This window comes from Nyctibius grandis, chromosome 2, assembly GCF_013368605.1.
Source record: "Nyctibius grandis isolate bNycGra1 chromosome 2, bNycGra1.pri, whole genome shotgun sequence".
Classification (NCBI taxonomy): Eukaryota; Metazoa; Chordata; class Aves; order Nyctibiiformes; family Nyctibiidae; genus Nyctibius; species Nyctibius grandis.
The window spans coordinates 63,321,207-63,340,130 of record NC_090659.1 but is presented as its reverse complement, the minus strand read 5'-3'; the positions used below and the strand labels follow the sequence as shown (position 1 = coordinate 63,340,130).

The 18,924-nt window shown below is 40.4% G+C and overlaps 2 protein-coding genes across 3 annotated transcripts in view; one reads left to right on the top strand and one right to left on the bottom strand.

The window, feature by feature from the left end:
- TPP2 (tripeptidyl peptidase 2) overlaps positions 1-1,133 on the top strand; it is a 58,814-nt gene extending 57,681 nt beyond the window's left edge. For both annotated transcript variants that reach the window (XM_068419801.1, XM_068419808.1), the window contains one exon: positions 223-1,133. In XM_068419801.1, the coding sequence (XP_068275902.1) occupies positions 223-312 (90 nt within the window). In that variant the 3' untranslated portion in view covers positions 313-1,133. The remainder of the gene's footprint in view (positions 1-222) is intronic.
- Positions 1,077-18,303, bottom strand: METTL21C (methyltransferase 21C, AARS1 lysine). The gene is made up of 7 exons (XM_068395302.1): positions 18,244-18,303; positions 17,374-17,511; positions 8,671-8,771; positions 4,471-4,631; positions 3,812-3,954; positions 2,158-2,275; positions 1,077-1,884 (listed from the first exon to the last, which is right to left on the bottom strand). The coding sequence occupies exons 1-7, from the start codon at positions 18,301-18,303 to the stop codon at positions 1,490-1,492; spliced, it is 1,116 nt and encodes a 371-aa protein (XP_068251403.1). The 3' UTR covers positions 1,077-1,489.
- Between the last annotated feature and the right edge of the window lie 621 nt (positions 18,304-18,924).

Genomic DNA, 18,924 nt, shown 5'->3' with positions numbered 1-18,924 from the left:
CATTGAGTCGAAAGACTGGATCATATAGAATGGTTTCTTTTTCCCCTTTCAGGACTAAGTAATTCAAAAATCACCAGTTCTCCAACCTGTTATCTTTCTAATAATAGTTATGTTTAATAAGATGTTGATATCAATGCAGTGTTTGTTGGAAGGATTTAGATTTTAAAAAAGAATAAGACCCTAGAGCTTCTCATATTTTTTAATTTTGCTTTTTTTCTTCAGCTAATGAAGTTGCTTGGATGGACTCATTGTGCAACTTTCACTGAAAACTGGCTTCCTGTCATGTATCCACCTGATTATTGTGTATTCTAGAAAACCAACAATTGTAAACTTAGTGATTTTATATGGGGCAGGATATGAAAAGATAAGTTTGACTTTTTATTGGAACGCATGTTTTCATTACTGAATGCTGATTATTAAATTGTCTGTATTTATCAGTAAAGGCACCTGGGTACAGCTTAATACCTGTTAACCTAACTCCTGTCATCGGGGGGTTTCCTTATTGTGCATCCCATTGCTGGCAATGGATGTGCCAGAACTGCCAACACCAAGGATTTGGAATTAGGCTGGAAAGGCTTACTGCATGCATATTAGGTTCTTAATTGTTACTTTTAACTGCAAAGCTGTAAAAGCTCTGTATTTTTTACAGTAAACTGAATTTTAACATGTTTGATCTTAATTTCAATTTTATGAAGGCCTTAAAGCTACTTCAAGAGTAGCTAAAATCTTATTTATTAGACTAAAGTAACGGGACATCATTACCTGTATTGTTTGCAAGAGTTTACATTTAATTTTTTTAAGAAAAATTCAACCTCTCAAAGTGTTACAATGTGTAACTCGGCATTGCTGATGCATAGGTGCTCTTGTAAATCTTCATTTTGGAGTGATTTCAGGCAAACTCAAAAAAACATGTGAAGTTGAGTATCAGGACAGGCTGATACATGTATAAAAAGTGCCAGACAGCTCAATCTTGATCAGGTATTGTAAAGCTATACATATATGTTTAATAATGTTAAAAATGTAAAACACAGCAGAATAAACGTGCAAAGTTGAAGATCAAAAAACACCACGTGCACTCTGATACTTTAAAATATTATTTTATAATTAATAAAAACAAATAATGAAGCAAAAAATTGTATTGGTTTCTGAAAGAGTACATAAATGAAACTTGCTGAAAGACAACACATTACAAACAGAAGTTCAGTGCAGCCCAGAAGATCAGTGCTATCTGTTAAAGCCTTTTTACTAACTATTGCTACTAACATTGTTCCTTCAGTGGAGTGAAATTGGTCTGTTTGAACAGGTCATATGTACCAACCAGAGACAAATTGCTATATCATTTGTCTTGCCAGTTTTTTCATAACTTGTAATGCAAAACTCAGAACTGCAACTTGACAAACATAAATGCACAGAAGGTGCACTGTAATGCTGCAAACATTCCAAACTGTAAGGTGCTGCCGCTAAATCAAAATTAGTAATAGTTTTCTCTTTAATTCTCTCTTACTGTGGCTTTAAGCAGCTTGACATTTGATTCTGGAAATTCTGCTAGAATGGTTGTGTTCAATATATTGCAAAGTTTTTCCAAAAATTCATAGTCTGTAGTGAATCTGAATTTATTTGCCCATAGTAATATTGTTCCTGGCCTACAAAAATACACCATTGTTGCTAGCAAGGGGTCCAAAACTGCATGATGGTATACAACATCAGTTGCCAGTATGAAATCATAATGGTAAGTTGATTCGGGAAAGTCTTCAGTGAGGCTTTCTCCCCATACCAGTTTTCTCACTTCAGGTTTGTGCGTATTCATGTTTTGTGTATTTCTTGAAATATTATACGAGAGATTTTCAAGAACTTCAGGCAAATCAGTAGCTGTAACATAAGCGCCTAAAGAAAACATGCATTTGTTTCAATTCACATGTACGTAGTTGAACATATATATATAAGAACTTTATCTACATAACTTCCCCAGCTTTCCCCTCACCGATAACTAGGGTAGTTACTTTATTAACAAAACAGTATTTTACAATAATTTTCATTTAAAAAAAAAAAAGCAGGGACAAAGTTTACTTCAGCTGTTGCTTCATTGCCTGAAAGTGACAGTGGTGGATCTAGATCATCTTTTGAAAGAAATCCAAAAGGAAATATGAATTTACTAACCTAAGATACAGGCCACAATGGAAACCAAGCCTGTTCCAGCGCCAATTTCCAAAACTTTTTTGTCTTTGAGGTTGAATTGTTCTTGATTTGATTCCAGATATTGAGATAAAGCCAGTGCCTAAAATGGTTAACACATATCCATAAGAAGGTAACAGGTAAGTTGCACAAAAATTCATTAGATGTTTTTATACAGGGGTTGTTTTTTTATACAATGAAAAACACTGAAGGCTGTAACATAAAAATGTAATATGGAAATAATTATGATGTGTCCTGGTTTTTATATTAAAAAAAAAAATTAAACAGCTTATTTTTAGTTTTGTTTATGGGATATGGGTTTGCTATCCACTTCTATACACTGTGAGTCCTCTGACAGCTCAAGATAGGCAGTGTTTAGATGTGAACCATAGAGTCAGAACAGCAAACAAGAGGTGTAACAATATGTAAAAAGTAGTGTTCTGGTTTACTATTATAAATGTTATGGCTTATTTTCACTATCATGAAGTAGATTCAGGCTTCAGCAGAGGTTTTTTTTTTAAAACTGATTTTGTTTGTTTTACTTTTTTTTTTTTTTGCGAAGGAAATTGTTATTTACCAACTCACTGCTTGTCTCTTTATAATAATACAAACTTTAAAAAAATAAAAAAAAAGCCCAAAACAGCAGCACTGTATGGAAGTATTGCTTATCAGACCTTTGTAAAGATCTTATTAATAGAATATAAATTGGCTGTTTATAAACAATATAAATCGATGCCAAAGAAAGTAACTTCCCCCTTTTGCTTCTCTTCTTTGGAGTTGAGTTACTGTTACTGTTTTCTCTTGTGCTTTTCATAAAGCAGCACTGGCAGCCTGCTCTGGGAATGCTGACAGCTAATGAATCACCAGTCCAATTTGTGCAACCTCTCGATTTTCTTGGAAAGTTTTACCATCTGCATTCTGACACCTGATTAATGTGAGAACTGATGATCTGACATTTCAAAATAAGATAGTGTTTCACCCACCCATACGCTTTCTTTTTCTCTATTGTTTTGAAATTGTCTGCCATTTTCTGTGAGCTTTTTCAATAAATGTGGATCTGAAAAATTTTGAAGTCTTAATTTTCATGTCTTTATCAGTTGGCCCTCTCTTCCCTCAAAGGCAGTTTTCTCAGTCCACATAAAATTCTGGTTTTTAAGAGCAGGAGAAGCAACGACTGAAGAAGAACTGTTCGCAAGTATGGTTTTCCATACTGCAATGGAATTGTTCCAGCCTGTTCTTTAAAAGAAGCATATTTAATTGTTTTAACTGCCTTTATTTAATCTCTCGCAATTTTCTTTTTCAGCCTCTTTTTTTGTAGTGCTGATTGTTTACTTCCCAGCATTGACTGACTGGAAACATGGAGGAAGCTGAACACTTCTTCCCGAGTTCTCTTTCCTAATTTTTTTCCATATCTGCATCCAATTGATAAATACTTAGGTGCCACACTTCTTTTGGCCTGAACTGGCAAGTTAGCATAAGGCAGAGCTTTCTGCTGAAATACTTCACAACTTCGTTCTGCATAGGGAAACCTCCACTGTCAGAAGTGTCATCTAAGAAAGCTTCCTTCATGTTTGCGTGCCACTGTCATGGTTTACTCTTCTGTCGTGTCAGCTTTCAGGGTGCCATATCACGTACTTACCCCCGGCCATACCACGGCTCCAAAGTGTTCTATGGACTCCTGAATGATGATCTGGTGGCCAGCGTATGTGTAGTGCTCTTTATCAAAGTAGTGTGAAACTCTAGGAACCCAGTTCTGTAGTATTTTAAGAGTTACTGGTGAATCTGTGAGAGAAAAGATGAAATTTGTACTTTTATATGCAGCTTGTTAAAGGGTAAAAAGTATTTTGCAAAAATAGCACATAGGCACATGGACTAGAAAAGCTGTCAGGCCATTCATTGGCCTTGAGACTAGTTGTCAAGAAGTGGACAGTCTGGCTGGCCAGGGAATGAAAGGAGCAATGGTCATTTCCTGCCATTTTGAGTGTTTGCGTGGGCAATTTACAGACAGAAATGAGCCTTTTGGAAAAATCTGCCAATTCAAATATATAACTAGAAGACTTCCAGGACCAAGTCAGCTTGTATTTTGGGGTATGCTGTGGTTCATACTATGCCAGAGTGTGCCATGTAGGGGTTTGTGCTGTAGTTTTCATTTGTGGGGCCAACAGATCTAGAACAATAAGACTCTTTTCACAAAAGAAGGATGTGACACGGTGACATCTACTATTTGAAGGCTCAGAAAAGTGAAAGTATGAAATGCTAGCATGCCGTAGCAATCGCAGTATTTAAGTTGGATTAAACCTGAGTTCGATTCTCCTGTTGATGCCCTCTTGGAGCTGCAAGTGCAGTTTTCAGAGTCATACTGCTCTTCACCGGTTTCTTCTTCCTCAGTTTGAAAGTCCATTACTCTTTGAATTTTGTTGGGGAATGGTGGCTGCTGTGCAAAGATTATGGCAAAAGAGCTGAAATGGAAGGGGAAAGATAATGTTGTAAAAGCTTGGAGGCACTCTTTTTGTATGAGATACGACTGGAAGAAGGCAGTGAGTAGTTTGGGTAGGCTTTGGTTTTGGGGTTTTTTCAATGCCAGGTTGAAAGGACAGGAAGCCATGATGAGAGGTGACATCACACTCCACTGGGCATTGCTGCGAGGACTTTCTGGTAATGCAGTAATACTATCAGAGTTTTCATTTCATCATGTTTATCATATTTATTATTTTATCGTGTTGATTTTAGCACTTATGCAAAATCTTAGCATTATGTCATTAAATGGATGCCACTAATTGGTCTGAAAAGTAAGCTGCTTGCATGGTACTTCTATCAGTTGAAGCAACAACTGAGAAAGGTGAACTGTCTTTTCATGGCTATGACTTTTTATCTGTGTAATTTACCATTTCCCAAAGAACTCAGGACTTGGCATTCCTGTGATAAAACTGGTTAATTTGCTGCAGCTAGTACTCTTGATTTTGTCTTGTCGTATACAGTTGCCTTCTCTGCCTTTTCCTGCAGAACAGCTAGTTGAATTACCCTGAAATGTAGTGAACTGCAGAGTATGCAGATTGTGGTCAGGAAATAATTGCAGTGACAAGTTCGGATCGGTAAGCTTTTTTGGAGAACTCTGTGTGTGGGTGTTATGCATGGCTGTGCATCTTCAGGGTACAGGGCAGCAGCCAACGTGAGAAGGAACTGCTTGGTACCAGCTAACAAGCAGTAAAAGCAGGAATAGGGCTGGATCTAAATTTGCCTGGGGAGAAATATGCCAGTGAAACTTTTTGCTTAACTAGTTCTCTTCAGTGATAGAACCTATATATGCATATCTGTGTGTGTGTGTGTGTGTATACACACATATATATGTATAAAGAGAAAAAAAATGGTTTGTAACTTGCTCTGGCCAGAAGCTGTACAAGTTCGCCCTTCACACATATCATGATGTCTGGAGTGTGCTCTGTTTTTATCCACGATTGGACTTATTCTGTTCGTTTTTGAGACTGCATCTTTGTTTTCTCTCTCCGGCCACATGCGCTGCAGACAGCGTTGTATAATTTGGGTTGCATCATCCTGCAGGCGGCTGTTCTAGATTTCCTGGCCAGAAGGGGGAGAGGTTTGGCAGCGGCCTGGAGGTTCAGCAATGCTTGCAGGTAGTTTTTTAAGGAGCAGAGTGACTGCTGACTTGTGTGGGTGGTTTATTTGCACACACGATATTGACACCATTGCAGTTTTGCTGATACCTGATATATTCCTTATTGCTACTCGGTTTATTCACAAGGACAGAATTTGTGTTCTAGCTCCTCTAGCACTGCATTTGTTCAGTGATTTTGTACTGTTTCAGAAAAGAGAGTGCTTTAAAGTAAACTGATTTCTGCAGATGTATTTTTTTGGTTTGGGGTTTGGGGTTTTTTTTTTTCTCAGAGGGCCTTCATCTAGCTAGTAACAGGTTCTGGCTATGCACCTTTTGCGTATAATTCGAGATACGATGATGGTAGGTAAGAGCCTGATGATAATGCTGCAGTTACAGCATTCTCTGGCATATGAGTGAATGCATCCATGTTCATGTTTCACGCGTGAAAGTGTGCCTCCTTACAACAGCAATGGCTTCTATGCAGTCTCATGTAATGAAAAGTATTCTTCCAGTTTTCAGCAATGCCTATTTTTCATATCTTGAGCCAGAATAACATCTGGTCATCTTTTAATATTTTAGGAAATCTCTGGGAAATAATATTAAGACATCTGTAATTGGCAAGGTGTGTAATGAAGAGATGAATGTCGGAACTGGTGATGGCTACAGCCAGAAAACACTTACTAGAAGACCCAGTCTTCTGAACATTTCATGTTTAAACATGCAAAGGACTGCATTTTCAAAGTTTGATTTTGTTTGGTTTTTTTTTAATTTGTTAAGGCTCTTGTAGCATGAAATCTGTACTATTTAAGTGAAAAGCCAACCTGGAAATTACAAAGCAGGAGGAAACTTTGCATTGTCCAGTACCTTTTTATGTAAAAAACAGGAAGGCTTGTTTAATGAGTAACCTGTTTAACTTGTCAGTTTGGGTAGAAAGTGATCCTTCTTTATTTTTTACTTTGCTTAGATAAGTTCTTACTGCAACAGGTCCAAGTAGTGAATACCACAAAATAGCTTGGAAACAAGCTTAGTAAATATATATTTTTTGATTCATTGTTAAGTACTTGCAGTAAATACAGTTGCATCTCTGATCATGATATATATACACCCTATTATCACTCATTCAGTACAGACTGAATTCTGAATTAAACTAGAGATGCTACAATACATTTTCAAAATAAAAATTGCTATGCTTTCTCATGCTTTGTCCTTTGAGCTCCTCTACAAGAGGAGTCTGCTTAAATATTTATAAAGTTCCTTTGTTGTTTTTATTAAATCCCTTCTTAAAATGATCAGGTGGTAGTGGATACGCTGATACTGTGGTGAGACTGGTGTGGTCCCTAAGTCCATCAGTTGCCCGAGTTCTTAGATGGTAAACTTGAAGGATAAAGATTATGCACTTTGCATTTGTATGTCATGTAACACACTGGGCTCTGGTTCATCCTGGGGCTTCTAGATGCTATAATAATATCTTTTCATAGGTGTAGTTTTTGCAAAATAGAAAGGTGGTATTGGTTTTTGTTTTTTTTGGTTTTTTTTATACAACCTACTGCCATAACTACTAATGATATATTTCATAAACTGGAGTAAAACATAAGGCATTTTTTTAGCTGCAAACTACAGGTCAGATTAAGTCTTACAGTTTCAAGAATTCAAGTATGTTAGCATCTTGGCCTTAATGATGCACAGCTTTGAATCACACACTGTACCTGAAGACTACAGGCATGAGTGAGTATTGAGTAAGCTATTTGCAAATAGGTGGTGTTTGCATTGTTACATACCCTATGTCTAATATGGTCAAGTTGCTGCAGTGCTTCTAGAATTGTAAATACTGACACCGCTTACAATTTTGACACTTTTCTGATCCGTATTTCTCTGAAAATGGTATATCTCTAAAAGCATTTTGATTTAATATAATAATATTGCAACCAAAATCTGTTTCCTTAGAAAATGCTGGCTCTTTCTGAATGTTAGTAGCTGATTTCTTTGCAAAATTATCCTGAAGGAAAGTCATCATCTAAGTTCTGTGCTTTCCAAAGTTTTTAAACCCATATTGACTTAATTAATAGTCTTAAAACGGTTGTGAACAAAATGACTTACAAAATCACATTTGATTTCTTCAGAACCTAAAGAAAGAATAATTCACAAAGTTGTATCTATTTGACAATGCCACATAAAATTAACAAGGTAATTAAACACTGAAGGACAAATTGTAAGATGATGATAAACCTTAAGGTAACAGTTTATCCCCTGTAAGAATAAACTTTGTGCCTCTTAAACTTCCAAAATCCGTTGCTTGGAAAGAACTTTTCAAATATAGCTACACGGCCAAAAAAAAGAAGTAGGTTAGCGAGCAGTACTGTGTCACTGGATCTTCAGCAGTAAACACAACTCTGCTGAAACGTGTTTCTCTCACCTCTGCACAAAGTTACACAGCATAGTCTGTTTTAGTCTGAATTATTTGGGCAAAAGCCAATTCCATTTGCTTACATGGGAAATGCAATTGCAGTGTGTTCTTTGCGAGACAGGGCTTAGCCATACACTCATACCATACACAAACATCCGTGTTTCTTAGAGCTCATGCAATTTTGTCATGTTCTCATGCACTAAAAAAAAAAAAAAAAAAAAATTAGAAAAACCCCAAAACATTAATATAAATGCTAGGAAATAAAGTTGATGTCAGTGCTAGGAACATCACTATAGTAAACCTATATGATATTTGAGTCCCCAAGGTAAAGGCATCCGAGTAGGGGTTAGGTAAGTTGGATTTTGTTGGCTAACACAGCTGACCTGACATGTAAGAATTCAGACAAAGGTATTTCCTTTGTTAGTTAGCAGAGAACACAAAGGCACATCAGATGAGGTTAGCTGGATGGCTGTGTGGGTACCTGCTGTGGCGGAGGGTGCTGGCAGTTTCCTGTGGGCAGATGCACACTCCAGAGGTTTTTATACAGGCATCCACCTGGAAGGAGTAACTCTCTGCTCCAACCAGTCAGATTGCAGGCTATTTAGAGTAACATTACCAGGCAGCGCTTGAAGAACTTACTATGTTACACTAAACTCTTCCACATTTGCAATACAAAACAAAAACGCTCTCAGGCTTTGAAGTCCCAAGCGCACCAGCCTTCAGAAATAAAATCTCAGCTTCCTCCAGCCTCTTGTTCCTTTTTTTGCAGTGTTCCCTGTGTTCACCTTACAGTCAGCAGCGCTGACCCAAACAAGAGACTTACCGTGGGCAAACTAGCACATAAATAATGTGTGCAGCCACTTGGCAGTAGCCCAAACGCAGAGAAAAGTTCATGAAGCTCCTACTGCCAGGAAAAGGTCAAGTCTTCCTTGCCCCGCTGAGCGTCTGGCTGGGGAAGCTCTGGGTACCCGCCCCAGCCCTGAGTCACAGGGAGTATGGGGGACTGACAGTCCTGAGGAAATAACAGCTTTCCTGTCATCTTTAGTGCAGGCTGTGACAGTAGGAAATATCATCTCTACTGAAAGAGATGGTGCAAACACGAAACTTACACTTTCATCGGAAAAAACTCGTAGTTGGTTGTTTTAAAACAGATGGATGTTGTAGATGTTGGGGATAAACCAAATATGTATTCCTTATACATTTCAAGAATTTGAGAGGTTTATATGCACTTTGCTTAGCTTCTGCCCTTCCCTCTCCTTGGAAAAGATTCTGTAGAAAAATTCAAGTAGAGGGTAGAAAAATTTAAAGGGAACTTTCAAAGTCATAAAGCTAGAAAACAACCCCCATTTAATTAATGAACAACTGAAGGTTGGCAATAGAAATAAGGGGGGAATGTAGATTTTTAACTCAGTTTATAGGTATTTGCATCTTCGGATGAACAGCTTTTGAATTCAGGTAATGCTGTCTTAAAGAGTGGCAAAGGAAGAAGCGAGCCTTTCCGTCACCGCGGCTGTGTGTTTCCCACGTCAGCCACTGCGTGTCTCTCGCAGTCTCACCCTGTGTGGGAAGCACTTGGACGCCCATTCAAACGATCACCACTTTCTTTCCTCTGAAATTTGATAGTTAAGCCACTTTTTTTTTTTTTAAATACTTGGGACCTCGTGTTAAGATATTAACTGTATTAAGTTGATATCGTAAACATTGCATTTCACAGGCCCGCCTGACTTTGCGAGTAGTGCAAGCGAGCGGTCGCGAGCTAGGTCAGTAGCTGTTATTAGAAAGAAAAAGGCAGATAGGCTGCGGTTGGAATGACTGCTGTACCTTTTTTAAAGACATGGTCTTTTTAGCAGGCACGTTCCTGGCTGTCATATTTATTGTATTTGTCATCACGGATGAATGTAGCTCAGACTGGTGCTGCTGTTAAAGTTCTGTCCTAAGCTTTGGCAATGGGATTGATGCCGAACATAAATAGTTTATTTTTTTTAAATCAAATCACAGGAACTGGCTTACTCTATATTGTCTCCTGTATGCAACCAAAAAGTACGATAGCTATGGGAACAGTGTTACAGCTTATTTACAGATCATGTAGGTATGGCTTCCTTCCTTAAGTGTTACAGGAAGCAACACTGATACTCTGAAATGTAGCTGTTGTTGACATATATTTACTATATAATTTCTATAAATGCTTTTTGTGCTACCATTTATCTCCAAACATATCTTGTTTAACACTGAAAAGGAATGTTGTCTGGAGGTGTAGCCCCACGGAATTAAAATTTCTCCAGACTTCTCTTGAACAGGCAGGCTGAGGGGAGTGCAGCACCTCAGTTCTATGTGTAAAAGAGCAATTTTCCATTATTAACTGAACATCCAATTCCATAAAGCTCTGAATTATTTGGTTAGCTTTTCTGGTTTTGTAAACACTCATGGGAATTTGCCATCCAGACCATTTGTGGAAGGCAAAACACAACAGGCTGCCAAATGTGATGAAGTAAATCAAACGCTTCAAATGTTTTTAGAATGTATTTATTTTTAGTGTGAGTTGTGTGGCTTGGGTTTTGGGGGTTTTAAGTCTGGTTGTATGAAACCTAGTTGGTGGTGTGGGTCTTTTTCCTTTTTAGTGCTATCAAACTACTGGGAAAGCTGGGAAGAGTATTCTTCCTAACTCTCCCTGACACTGAACTCAGCAGTAGCACCCTCCTCAGTGTATAGGCAGAGTAGAACTCTATTCGTATGATTGGATTATAGATTAGAGTGATTTAAATTTAGAACAAATTTTAAAGTCCCTCTGCTGTTAATAGTAGCAAGTTTAATGTAAAGTGATGTAAAATTGTTAAAAGCTTAATTAAAAGATTTGTGAGAAATAGGTATGAAAATATTAAGGTCTTCTCCGAACCCATCAGGAGCAAGAAGCTTGCCAGATTTGTGCCAAGAGATGACAGAGTTAAAGCAGATGAATTAAAGATATTTTTATCGATGAAATTAACAGTCACAAATGACCAGGACCAGACAGTAATTACCCAGAACTCTACTGTGAAATTACCAGCCCTGAACCAGAGTGTGGTACCTGCTGCTTAAAGTAGCCTTCATACCAAAGCTCAGGAAATTGTACAAATGTGAAGCGTATTTCTAAAGGGGTCTTGGAGGGATCTTAGGGAACAGTGGGCCAGCAAGTCTGACGCCTGTGCTAGTTAAACTGAGAGGAACGGTAGTGTTGGTGTTGGCAGATAAATAATAAGGCATAGTGTGGAAAAGGAAGGTTTCGTATGTTCTTCAACAGTGTCTACAAACATGTAGTTCAGAGTCCTCCCGTTAACACAGCGTACGTGGATTTCCACAAGCTTTTGATAAGGTCACTCACTAAAGATCCTTACAGACATTAAGCTTTGCTGGGATAAGAAGGGGGAGTTATCTTTTATTTTAATAACTTGTTAACAGCAAGGAGACAAATGGTCAAGTTTGCAATGTCCCATGGGGAGCTGTGCCACTGAGTGTATTCCTAAAAGCTAACGGGAAATGAAGAAAATAGCCTGGTGACAATGATGTAGAATTATTCAAGATAGTGAAAACAAAAATAAGCTGGAGAGTGTTCCGGAAGGATCTCAGACATGTTATGAGAGGTGATAATATGATAAATGAAATTCAGTGCTGACAAGTATAACATAATACACAGGGACAGCCTCTATCTCAGTACCACCTAGGAAAGAGATCTTAATGGCACCAGACACAGCTATATAAAAATACCTTAATACCTTTCCAAAGCATATCAGTAATCAAAAACATAAAGGGACTGTTGTGTTTTTATAAGAAGAAAAAAAAAAAAAAAAACACAACAAAAAAGGAATGCTGTTTTTCCACTCTAGGAATTCAGAGCTTGTCTCACCTGTTCAGTGTGTGACTCAAGTCTTTGATTGAAACATTCAGGGTCTTGGAGTTCCTGCAGGATTTGCTGGAGGTCCTGGGTGGCCTGGTGAATGACTGATGAAGAATGGCCAGCTGTAGAGCAGATTCTCCTCATCCTTATTGCTGTAGGCATCTGCTGGACTTCTCTGGATGTGGAAAGCATGTTTGCATTCTCCAAATCACAGGGACTTCTCAGCTGTTGTCAGCAGCCAGCTAAATATCTACAGCATGGTGTTGACAGAGCCTGTGCTTTTGCTGAAGTACAAACAACTGCAAGGTGAAATTTGTTCCACGTTAGCATCTTCAGTGGTTTGTGGTTTTTTTCCTGTTCCTATGGCTGTGGATGAATCCCCAGCTTAAAGGCACTAACACCCGAATGTAATACTGGTGGCCTTCCTGAACAGGAGCAGCCAGAGGTGCAGAGCAACACAGAATGTGATCCTCAACCCAAACCCACTGTTTTCATTACTTTTACAATGATGAATCCTTTCTCTTTGGTACAGGCTTTCTTTTGCTTACCTAGCTGAGATGGGTGGCTTCCTTAATGTGAAGGGACAGATATGGCTTCTTAAAGGCTCTCAATATTTTGACTACAGCAGAGGTCAGAAGAATATAATTTCAAATTCTTGCCTAAATTCTTGACCTGGATGTAAATTGTTACAAATTTCACCACTGTTCATCTCACATAATGTGCTATATACCTAAATACAGCACTCAAGAATAAACTGCTCGGGGAACTTGTTTTTGTGTGGATTGTCCACTTTTGCCCATGGTATCTTTCATAAATAACCATATGAACTGCATATGATGCATATAAAAGTGCTAACTTCACTGGGAGGGCAGAACTGTTTGCAAATGTAAAGCAGGATGCTCAGAAAGGGCTGCTTTTATAAAAGGTTTGTTTGTTTTGTTTCATAGCATGGCCAAACGCACTAGCAGGCTGACTTAAGGAAGACAGTCTATAACCCAGAGAAAATACCTGCTCATGTTTACATCTTTAAAAATTTCTCCTACAATCTGTGAAATATGAAACGGTGTCCAAAGCAACAGGACAAAAAGTTGTCCTTTCATCTTCAATTCATTTAATGTTGCATGTTAATTTAATCAGGCTTAACCTTATTTGCACATACAGGGAGATGACACACATCCCAAGGAAGGGAGCAAAGCAGAGTGTTGCCAGATGAGTAATTATTTAAAACTGTGCTAACCCGTAGGGGATCTTCATGCTCAGGAGCTGGGAAGAACGAAGAAACGCTCCAAGCTTTTTTGCTGAGAAGAGGGACACCAGGCTGCGCCCACCTTGCCAGCAGCTCCTGGCTGCCCTTAGCTGTGTGTTGTGCATTTAATGCCTGCTCGGTCCTTGCCTGGCAGTGCGAGAGCTGCAGCTCGGTAGCAAAGCTGTTGGGGAAATCAGTGCTGCATCACTAGCGCTCACTGCTAGAACCAAGATGGTGAGGAATGGGAATATTAACTGAACATGTGTTTCCATCATCTGACCATCCTCTGTGACTCAGGCTGCTCTGGATTAGGCTCGAGAGCCTTGTTTATGTGAGAATAGATGTGTTCTGTACTTTGTGTCCACCTGTGTGATTTCTTATCTGTTAAGCAAGTGCTCTCCTGCCTCACAGGAGAAGCGAGGAGACAGCTGAGTCAAAATTTGGCTTTGGGTGGTCTGAGTAGGACCTCCTGTCACTTGTCTCGAGTGTTATTTAAACACAGGCTCTGTAATACTAGAAGTAACAGTTTCAGTTCCCATTCCCCCTCCCAGTAATTTCCTTGTCATTGAGGTTTTTGTCCAGCTTCTGTATGTGTCTCCTATCCTAGCAAAGACCAGTTATATAAATGAATACAGGTCATTTAGATACCGTGCACTTGCATGAGGGGATTGGTTAGAGAGGTACAACTGCAGAGGGAAGGCAGTGGAGGGAACAGGGAGGCACAACATCTGGCACTGCTGGATGTGAAAAGTGTGTTTGCCTGCATGAAGTCATGGGTGAACCACATCCTTTGCTCTCGTATTCACATATTGATGGTAGAGGCAATGTAACACACCCATGGATTTTTTTGCAGCTCATTAGCTCCTGTTTTATTATAAACCCACATACTTCTGCTCCCCTCAGCAATGAGTTTTGGGGATGTCTTCAAGCCTTCTATAGTTGAATTTTTCAAATTCTGAAGCTGTTTGCCTTCAAGGGATTGTTTTAGTTTGAATTTCCTCATTAATCTTAGTTCTCCTCTGTATTTGGACAGCACTGTTTTTAATAGGGACAGGTTGTTCCCTTGGTGCCACCTCTTTCTCATCTGCTTATTCACCCCACCTGTTCAGAGATCCTCTGCTCCCTGGGGAAAGAAGTCGTTAAAGCTGAACTTTCATCTGAACTCTCTCAAAGCTTCGGAAGAATTTTACCTCTTCACTGAGGAGCCCTCTGCCCTGCCACGGGGTGTTGTCTTACCTCCCGTGGTCCCTCTGCCATTTCTCAGCCAGTTGTTCAGGGAAAGACTCAATGCCATCTGCTATTTTTTCCTTATGGCAAGGAAAGAGATCTTGAACTAATTCCATGGGGCTTTTTATAGAGCAAAGACTGTGATGGTCTTAATTTACCGAACTGGAAGTTTTACAGCAGGGCTGCCTTCACTCGATCTGTTTGGGGCTGGTTACTATACACACAGATGAGGGACCAACTTAAGTTGGCTGTGCTAAGGATGAACATGCCACTCAGTGCCACAGGCTTGGGTTGACTACAGTTACCACCACACGGAGGTAAAACTGGCAGGGCTTGCTTAACACTATTTTTTGTGTGGGACACTTAGGTATCCCCTGTTGTAATAGTATTTGCCTAGGATTAAATTCTGCTGAAGCTAGGGAGAGTTTTGTTGTGGTGAGAGATGATTAAATGGAAGATAAGGAAGATAAAAATGGATTTAAAGGCATTTCAAAGGAATGACTAATGAGTAGCTCAAGCAACATTACAATTAAGTGATTCGTTTTGCAACAGGAATTATTTAGAAATTAGTCTTTGCAGACTATTATTAGAAGTAACTTGACCTTATTAAAAAACATCATATGGAAGTCTCTATTGACTTGGCAGCCACCTTAATACAATGCTTTTTAACAAACCTGGACTCCTGTGAGCTCTTGTGAGACCCCACCTGGAGTACTGCGTTCAGCTCTGGGGCCCCTAACATAAGAAGGACATGGAGCTGTTGGAGCGAGTCCAGAGGAGGGCCACAAAGATGATGAGAGGGCTGGAGCACCTCTCCTGTGAAGAGAGGCTGAGAGAGTTGGGGTTGTTCAGCTGGAGAAGAGAAGGCTTCATGGGGACCTTATAGCAGCCTTCCAGTACCTGAAGGGGGCCTACAGGAAAGCGGGAGAGGGACTTTTTACAAGGGCAAGTAGTGACAGGACGAGGGGTAATGGTTTTAAACTGAAAGAAGGTAGATTTAGATTAGATATTAGGAAGAAATTCTTTGCTGTGAGGGTAGTGAGACACTGGAACAGGTTGCCCAGAGAAGCTGTGGATGCCCCCTCCCTGGCAGTGTTTAAGGCCAGGTTGGATGGGGCTTTGAGCAACCTGGTCTAGTGGCAGGTGTCCCTGCCTGTGGCAGGGGGGTTGGAACTAGATGATCTTTAAGGTCCCTTCCAACCCAGACCATTCTATGATAAATACAAAGGGCAATAGACAGTCTGTTTCCTTAACTATTGTGCATGCAGATCAAAAATCTAATGCAAATCAAAGCAGCTCTGTGCCTGAATTAGTCCTCAGGCTCGATGACATCATTGAAACCATAGTTAAAATGTCAGATTGTGGCCATAAGGTAAATTTCTATGTCATTGGAGTCAGTGGGATCTTTGCCTTGGACTGCGAGAAATGTAGTATTTCATCATTTCCTCAGGTTTAGTTGTAAGAGGGCTCTTGCGCATTTGGTATTGTGCTTTTTTTTTTTTCTTTTTTCTTTTTGCATTTATAGAATGAGTTTGGGTGCAAAAGGGATAGTTGGAAGCCTCTAGTTTCACTTCGATTTAATAAACATCTGCACGCTGCAGTAAGCAATATGTTTGAAAGCTCAGCAGGCTTGTCTAAGCAAGAACTGCAGAATTTAATCCTGAGTCACTGCTACTATTTATTTTTAATTTATTAAGCTCCTACATCTGTCATCACATCTTTGTAATTGCTTTCCGGAGCTATAACTGGGCTGTAAGTTCAGTACTGACTTACCTGCTGTATCTTGCTGTGCACCTGCTTCACAGGCAAACCTGTGCTGGCTGTCTCTTAAGTAGGAATAGGATGCTGACTTTGCTCTATAAAAGTCTAAAAGGATTGTAATCTGGATATTTAAGAAACAGCTTTCTTCCTATGACAATCAGAAGTCATCGTTAAGCCCTTTCTAGCTCACTAAAGGGGAAGCTGCTGGCAATGTACCTGTCATGTTTTCTTTAGGACATCAAAACCAGTTCCTGGTTTTGGTCTGCAGAAGCACGGATGGGGCTTTGCTGCTGTTTGGGGATAGAAAGCAAAGTTTGACCATTTGAAGGGGGAGGTTTTTTGGCATTTTTTTGTCGGAGGGACACTGATCTTGGCAGGTTTCCTCAGCTTCACCTGCCCTATCAGTGTGTTTTGTGGAGGTGAGAGGCGAGAAGTCCCAGGAGCTCAGCTCCAGGGAGGTAGTCGGCCTTGGCAAACCTTTTGTTGTCCTGCTGCCCCTGCAGTCATGCAGTGTGCATGTGATACGTTAGGAATGGCCCAGAGAAAGCAGAATTACGTTATCTGGAAAGTACCAGTAATACTTAAAGCTATGAAAGATTTGCCTGGCAGCTTTCGTAAGGCTGTTCAGAAAAGATATTTTGGGATGACTATTACAGCAAGGTTAAAACTATTCCCTGCCAGCACCACCAAAAAGGCGAGGGGTCGCCTCGTGCATTTTAAGCCAGTGATGGGCCCCACAAATATGCTATTGGCCTGCTCCCCTGTGAGGACGCAGTCCCAGACAGACAGCTGGGGTCTCAGTATTTGAGCCTACTTGGGAAAAAAAGCAATTATTTTAAAAGCTGTTTCAGGGCCTCGATTGCAGCATTTCAGCACAGACAGAAACTCAGAGGAGGGGTGGCCGTGCTGTGTAGGAAATTATCATCAAGTGAAATGTATGCCATGAGTAACAGTATCCTGCCACAGAGCACGGGCTAATCCACCACTACAGCAGTAGCAATCCCGGGCAATCACACCTGGTGTTACACACCAGTTTTTGTGTCCCTTACTCATCCTCTCCTCCGTCGCAGAGCTCTAACCCGCCTGTCTGCCAGCTTGCTGTGGCTGCCAGGCACGCTGCCTTTCTGCCCCGCGTGCTCGGGTGGTGGCGAGCGATGCTCATGCCTGCGTGAACAGAGGTGGCCTCGTCTTCTGTCGCTGCTCTCAGTGACGCCTTTCTGTGGGGAAATTGTTGTTCACATTATCTCCATGAGAATACCGTGCCATTGTATGGATGCTTTCACGTTATTTCTTTTTCTGGTCAAAGACTGAAATGTGTTGCTAATATTGCAGGGGGCCCTCTCCAGCTATTTCATATGGAAACAGTTACTGTGGGTGCTATATAATAAATGCTTTCCTATGTAGTTATCCATGGATGAGTTATTAAATTCATTTAGAAGTATAGTAATCTTATTTTGGTTTTAATTATCACTTGTTCTGTAATGTAGCTCTTCCAAAGAATGTGGTTAGTGGTAGTACCATGTAAGCTGAACGGTTTTTCCCTGCAACAACTGCCAACTACAAAGACTTTAAAAAACAAATAAACAAGAACTGAGCCGTGCAGTACTGGACTCACTTATAATAACATGTCTTCTTTGGCCCAGGTCCTTGATCTAACATTTCAGCGACTCCAGGCAGTCATCTTGGTTGAGTTGGTAGCAGCTCGGTCTTTAGCAAAGTCTTGTCTAAAACATGATCTAGCCAGAAGGAAAAGACAGGAACAGAGACAGGAGAAATTGTCTACTATGAACAAGACTTGTCGTTGTAATTAATATGGCTCAATTTTTGCAAAATGTGTAATTGTAACTTGCATAACTCTGTGTGGTAACACTGGCTTTTAACTACATTATTTCTGTAATATTAATTACTGTGGGTGTATCCAGCGCCTGGGTGAGTTAGGGCAGCTGTACCTTCTTTGGCCACAGTCTCCTCTTGTTCCCATGCTGAGTGTAGTTGGGTGCTTGGGGCATCGCTGATTTATCACTTGGATTTGAACACGGTCAGTGCTGGTACCCTGCATGTCCCCGTCAGTAAAGCTCCTCTGCTGCTGGAAGCTGAGGCTTCCTCCTGCATCTGCGGGTTTCAGGAGGCGGCAAGCAGCCTGGTGTGCCTGCCCGTTGCTGATGGACGTAATTCTTGCCCAGCTGTTGGTCGTCCTGCCATGCACTCGCAGAGACATCACAATGGCACTTGGCGATGCTTTTTTTCAGTCCTTGCTGACCAGATCCTGCAATGTCACGCAGGTGCTGGGGAGGACGCGAGAGCACGGTGATGTTCACACCTTGCTGATTCTGTGCCAGGTTCGTGACAGGAGTGGCTGCCCATGTACCCCCGCGGCAGGGCCTTCTTTTAGGCGTTTGTTGGTAACTGATGCTGATGGTGAGAACTGGATGCCCTTCAGGGACCACCCCAATTGGCCTCAGGGCAATACATGATACTCTAAATCTTAAACCTATATTTAAGCGCCGCCAACAAAGAAATTCCATATCTTCACACTGTGAGCAGACTCATCCCACTGGAAGTCAAGTATGTGCTGAACATGGATAGTTCAGTGTTGGTGAGAAGCTGAGAGTGCCAGGGAATGAGGATGA